Source organism: Temnothorax americanus, unplaced genomic scaffold (assembly GCF_048541705.1).
Source record: "Temnothorax americanus isolate GAGA-0224 unplaced genomic scaffold, ASM4854170v1 Scaffold390, whole genome shotgun sequence".
Lineage (NCBI taxonomy): Eukaryota > Metazoa > Arthropoda > Insecta > Hymenoptera > Formicidae > Temnothorax > Temnothorax americanus.
In genome coordinates, this window is record NW_027509537.1 from 1 (window position 1) to 6477 (window position 6477).

Below are 6477 nucleotides of genomic sequence, written 5' to 3' on the forward strand. Positions count from 1 at the left end.
AAAAAANNNTACTTTTTGGGACTTATGAAATTTTCGAGGTGTGACCCTTTGGAGGGCTGTAACTTTTGCAGAACTCCGGCGAGAACTGCCGATTTTTGAAAAAAAAAAAAAAAAAAAAAATTTTTTGGGACTTATGAAATTTTGCAGAACTCCGGCGAAAACTGCCGATTAAAAAAAAAAAAAAAAAAAAAAAACTTTTTGGGACTTATGAAATTTTCGAGGTGTGCCCTTTGGAGGGCTGTAACTTTTGCAGAACTCCGGCAAAAACTGCCGATTTTTGAAAAAAAAAATACTTTTTGGGACTTATGAAATTTTCGAGGTGTGACCCTTTGGAGGGCTGTAACTTTTGCAGAACTCCGGCGAGAACTGCCGATTTTTGAAAAAAAAAAAAATACTTTTTGGGACTTATGAAATTTTGCAGAATTCCGGCGAAAACTGCCGATTTTTGAAAAAAAAATACTTTTTGGGACTTATGAAATTTTGCAGAACTCCGGCGAGAACTGCCGATTTAAAAAAAAAAAAAAAAAAAAAAAATACTTTTTGGGACTTATGAAATTTTCGAGGTGTGACCCTTTGGAGGGCTGTAACTTTTGCAGAACTCCGGCGAGAACTGCCGATTTTTAAAAAAAAAAAAAAAAAAAACTTTTTGGGACTTATGAAATTTTGCAGAACTCCGGCGAGAACTGCCGATTAAAAAAAAAAAAAAAAATACTTTTTGGGATTTATGAAATTTTCGAGGTGTGACCCTTTGGAGGGCTGTAACTTTTGCAGAACTCCGGCGAGAACTGCCGATTTTTGAAAAAAAAAAATACTTTTTGGGACTTATGAAATTTTCGAGGTGTGACCCTTTGGAGGGCTGTAACTTTTGCAGAACTCCGGCAAGAACTGCCGATTTTTGAAAAAAAAAAAATACTTTTTGGGACTTATGAAATTTTGCAGAACTCCGGCGAGAACTGCCGATTTTTGAAAAAAAAATACTTTTTGGGACTTATGAAATTTTGCAGAACTCCGGCGAGAACTGCCGATTTAAAAAAAAAAAAAAAATACTTTTTGGGACTTATAAAATTTTCGAGGTGTGACCCTTTGGAGGGCTGTAACTTTTGCAGAACTCCGGCGAAAACTGCCGATTTAAAAAAAAAAAAAAAAAAAAAAAAATACTTTTTGGGACTTATGAAATTTTGCAGAACTCCGGCGAGAACTGCCGATTTTTGAAAAAAAAAAAAAAAATACTTTTTGGGACTTATGAAATTTTCGAGGTGTGACCTTTTGGAGGGCTGTAACTTTTGCAGAACTCCGGCGAGAACTGCCGATTTTTGAAAAAAAAAAAAAAACTTTTTGGGACTTATGAAATTTTGCAGAACTCCGGCGAGAACTGCCGATTTTTGAAAAAAAAAAAAAATACTTTTTGGGACTTATGAAATTTTTGAGGTGTGACCCTTTGGAGGGCTGTAACTTTTGCAGAACTCCGGCGAGAACTGCCGATTTTTGAAAAAAAAAATACTTTTTGGGACTTATGAAATTTTGCAGAACTCCGGCGAGAACTGCCGATTTTTGAAAAAAAAAAATACTTTTTGGGACTTATGAAATTTTCGAGGTGTGACCCTTTGGAGGGCTGTAACTTTTGCAGAACTCCGGCGAGAACTGCCGATTTTTGAAAAAAAAAATACTTTTTGGGACTTATGAAATTTTGCAGAACTCCGGCGAGAACTGCCGATTTTTGAAAAAAAAAATACTTTTTGGGACTTATGAAATTTTGCAGAACTCCGGCGAGAACTGCCGATTTTTGAAAAAAAAATACTTTTTGGGACTTATGAAATTTTCGAGGTGTGACCCTTTGGAGGGCTGTAACTTTTGCAGAACTCCGGCGAGAACTGCCGATTTAAAAAAAAAAAAATACTTTTTGGGACTTAGGGAATTTTGCAGAACTCCGGCGAAAACTGCCGATTTTTGAAAAAAAAATACTTTTTGGGACTTATGAAATTTTCGAGGTGTGACCCTTTGGAGGGCTGTAACTTTTGCAGAACTCCGGCGAGAACTGCCGATTTTTGAAAAAAAAAATACTTTTTGGGACTTATGAAATTTTGCAGAACTCCGGCGAGAACTGCCGATTTTTGAAAAAAAAATACTTTTTGGGACTTATGAAATTTTGCAGAACTCCGGCGAGAACTGCCGATTTTTGAAAAAAAAGAAAAAAAAATACTTTTTGGGACTTATGAAATTTTCGAGGTGTGACCTTTTGGAGGGCTGTAACTTTTGCAGAACTCCGGCGAGAACTGCCGATTTTTGAAAAAAAAAATACTTTTTGGGACTTATGAAATTTTCGAGGTGTGACCCTTTGGAGGGCTGTAACTTTTGCAGAACTCCGGCAAGAACTGCCGATTTTTGAAAAAAAAAAAAAAATACTTTTTGGGACTTATGAAATTTTGCAGAACTCCGGCGGCGAGAACTGCCGATATTTGAAAAAAAAATACTTTTTGGGACTTATGAAATTTTGCAGAACTCCGGCGAGAACTGCCGATTTAAAAAAAAAAAAAAATACTTTTTGGGACTTATGAAATTTTCGAGGTGTGACCTTTTGGAGGGCTGTAACTTTTGCAGAACTCCGGCGAGAACTGCCGATTTTTGAAAAAAAAAAAAACTTTTTGGGACTTATGAAATTTTGCAGAACTCCGGCGAGAACTGCCGATTTTTGAAAAAAAAAAATACTTTTTGGGACTTATGAAATTTTGCAGAACTCCGGCGAGAACTGCCGATTTTTGAAAAAAAAAATACTTTTTGGGACTTATGAAATTTGGCAGAACTCTGGCGAGAACTGTCGATTTAAAAAAAAAAAACAAAAAAAAATACTTTTTGGGACTTATGAAATTTTGCACAATTTCGGCGAGAACTGCCAATTTTTGAAAATAAAAAAAATACTTTTTGGGACTTATGAAATTTTCGAGTTGTGACCTTTTGGAGGGCTGTAACTTTTGCAGAACTCCGGCGAGAACTGCCGATTTTTGAAAAAAAAAAAACTTTTTGGGACTTATGAAATTTTGCAGAACTCCGGCGAGAACTGCCGATTTTTGAAAAAAAAAAAAAATACTTTTTGGGACTTATGAAATTTTTGAGGTGTGACCCTTTGGAGGGCTGTAACTTTTGCAGAACTCCGGCAAAAACTGCCGATTTTTGAAAAAAAAAAATACTTTTTGGGACTTATGAAATTTTGCAGAACTCCGGCGAGAACTGCCGATTTTTGAAAAAAAAAAAATACTTTTTGGGACTTATGAAATTTTGCAGAACTCCGGCGAGAACTGCCGATTTAAAAAAAAAAAAAAATACTTTTTGGGACTTATGAAATTTTCGAGGTGTGACCCTTTGGAGGGCTGTAACTTTTGCAGAACTCCGGCGAAAACTGCCGATTTAAAAAAAAAAAAAAAAATACTTTTTGGGACTTATGAACTTTTCGAGGTGTGACTTTTTGGAGGGCTGTAACTTTTGCAGAACTCCGGCGAGAACTGCCGATTTTTGAAAAAAAAAAAACTTTTTGGGACTTATGAAATTTTGCAGAACTACAGCGAGAACTGCCGATTTTTGAAAAAAAAATACTTTTTGGGACTTATGAAATTTTGCAGAACTCCGGCGAGAACTGCCGATTTAAAAAAAAAAAAAAATACTTTTTGGGACTTATGAAATTTTCGAGGTGTGACCCTTTGGAGGGCTGTAACTTTTGCAGAACTCCGGCGAGAACTGCCAATTAAAAAAAAAAAAAAAAAAAAAACTTTTTGGGACTTATGAAATTTTGCAGAACTCCGGCGAGAACTGCCAATTTTGAAAAAAAAAAAAAAAATTTTTTGGGACTTATGAAATTTTCGAGGTGTGACCTTTTGGAGGGCTGTAACTTTTGCAGAACTCCGGCGAGAACTGCCGATTTTTGAAAAAAAAATACTTTTTGGGACTTATGAAATTTTGCAGAACTCCGGCGAGAACTGCCGATTTTTGAAAAAAAAAAAAAAACTTTTTGGGACTTATGAAATTTTTGAGGTGTGACCCTTTGGAGGGCTGTAACTTTTGCAGAACTCCGGCAAAAACTGCCGATTTTTGAAAAAAAAAATACTTTTTGGGACTTATGAAATTTTGCAGAACTCCGGCGAGAACTGCCGATTTTTGAAAAAAAAAATACTTTTTGGGACTTATGAAATTTTGCAGAACTCCGGCGAGAACTGCCGATTTTTGAAAAAAAAAAATACTTTTTGGGACTTATGAAATTTTGCAGAACTCCGGCGAGAACTGCCGATTTAAAAAAAAAAAAAAATACTTTTTGGGACTTATGAAATTTTCGAGGTGTGACCCTTTGGAGGGCTGTAACTTTTGCAGAACTCCGGCGAGAACTGCCGATTTTTGAAAAAAAAAAAAAAAAAAACTTTTTGGGACTTATGAAATTTTGCAGAACTCCGGCAAGAACTGCCGATTTTTGAAAAAAAAAAAAAACTTTTTGGGATTTATAAAATTTTCGAGGTGTGACCCTTTGGAGGGCTGTAACTTTTGCAAAACTCCGGCAAGAACTGCCGATTTTTGAAAAAAAAAAATACTTTTTGGGACTTATGAAATTTTCGAGGTGTGACCCTTTGGAGGGCTGTAACTTTTGCAGAACTCCGGCGAGAACTGCCGATTTTTGAAAAAAAAAATACTTTTTGGGACTTATGAAATTTTGCAGAACTCCGGCGAAAACTGCCGATTTTTGAAAAAAAAAAAAAAAACTTTTTAAGACTTATGAAACTTTTGAGGTGTGACCCTTTGGAGGGCTGTAACTTTTGCAGAACTCCGGCGAGAACTGCCGATTTTTGAAAAAAAAAAATACTTTTTGGGACTTATGAAATTTTGCAGAACTCCGGCGAAAACTGCCGATTTTTGAAAAAAAAAAAAAAATACTTTTTGGGACTTATGAAATTTTGCAGAACTCCGGCGAGAACTGCCGATTTTTGAAAAAAAAATACTTTTTGGGACTTATGAAATTTTCGAGGTGTGACCTTTTGGAGGGCTGTAACTTTTGCAGAACTCCGGCGAGAACTGCCGATTTTTGAAAAAAAAAAATACTTTTTGGGACTTATGAAATTTTGCAGAACTCCGGCGAGAACTGCCGATTTTTGAAAAAAAAAAATACTTTTTGGGACTTATGAAATTTTCGAGGTGTGACCCTTTGGAGGGCTGTAACTTTTGCAGAACTCCGGCGAGAACTGCCGATTTTTGAAAAAAAAAAAAAAATATTTTTTGGGACTTATGAAATTTTGCAGAACTCCAGCGAGAACTGCCGATTTAAAAAAAAAAAAAAAATACTTTTTGGGACTTATGAAATTTTCGAGGTGTGACCCTTTGGAGGGCTGTAACTTTTGCAGAACTCCGGCGAGAACAACCGATTTAAAAAAAAAAAAAAAAAAATACTTTTTGGGACTTATGAAATTTTCGAGGTGTGACCCTTTGGAGGGCTGTAACTTTTGCAGAACTCCGGCGAGAACTGCCGATTTTTGAAAAAAAAAAAATACTTTTTGGGACTTATGAAATTTTGCAGAACTCCGGCGAGAACTGCCGATTTTTGAAAAAAAAAATACTTTTTGGGACTTATGAAATTTTGCAGAACTCCGGCGAGAACTGCCGATTAAAAAAAAAAAAAAAAAAAATACTTTTTGGGACTTATGAAATTTTGCAGAACTCCGGCGAGAACTGCCGATTTAAAAAAAAAAAAAAATACTTTTTGGGACTTATGAAATTTTCGAGGTGTGACCTTTTGGAGGGCTGTAACTTTTGCAGAACTCCGGCGAGAACTGCCGATTTTTGAAAAAAAAAAAAAACTTTTTGGGACTTATGAAATTTTGCAGAACTCCGGCGAGAACTGCCGATTTTTGAAAAAAAATACTTTTTTCAACTTATGAAATTTTTGAGGTGTGACCCTTTGGAGGGCTGTAACTTTTGCAGAACTCCGGCGAGAACTGCCGATTTTTGAAAAAAAAAAAAAACTTTTTGGGACTTATGAAATTTTGCAGAACTCCGGCGAGAACTGCCGATTTTTGAAAAAAAAAAAATACTTTTTGGGACTTATGAAATTTTGCAGAATTCCGGCGAGAACTGCCGATTTTTAAAAAAAAAACACTTTTTGGGATTTATGAAATTTTGCAGAACTCCGGCGAGAACTGCCGATTAAAAAAAAAAAAAAAAAAAATACTTTTTGGGACTTATGAAATTTTCGAGGTGTGACCCTTTGGAGGGCTGTAACTTTTGCAGAACTCCGGCGAGAACTGCCGATTTTTGAAAAAAAAAAAAAAAAAAAAAAAAACTTTTTGGGACTTATGAAATTTTGCAGAACTCCGGCGAGAACTGCCGATTTTTGAAAAAAAAAAAAAAATACTTTTTGGGACTTATGAAATTTTCGAGGTGTGACCCTTTGGAGGGCTGTAACTTTTGCAGAACTCCGGCAAAAACTGCCGATTTTTGAAAAAAAAA

At 35.6% G+C, this 6477-nt stretch overlaps 1 protein-coding gene across 1 annotated transcript; it reads right to left on the bottom strand.

The window, feature by feature from the left end:
• Window positions 1-697: 697 nt before the first annotated feature.
• On the bottom strand, window positions 698-5152 carry LOC143902264 (uncharacterized; the record flags this gene model as incomplete). The annotated part of the gene is made up of 2 exons (XM_077415002.1): window positions 698-4669; window positions 4977-5152. Coding segments are annotated over 2 exons (1109 nt in total), but the record flags the coding sequence as incomplete, so codon positions are not given.
• Window positions 5153-6477: the final 1325 nt, after the last annotated feature.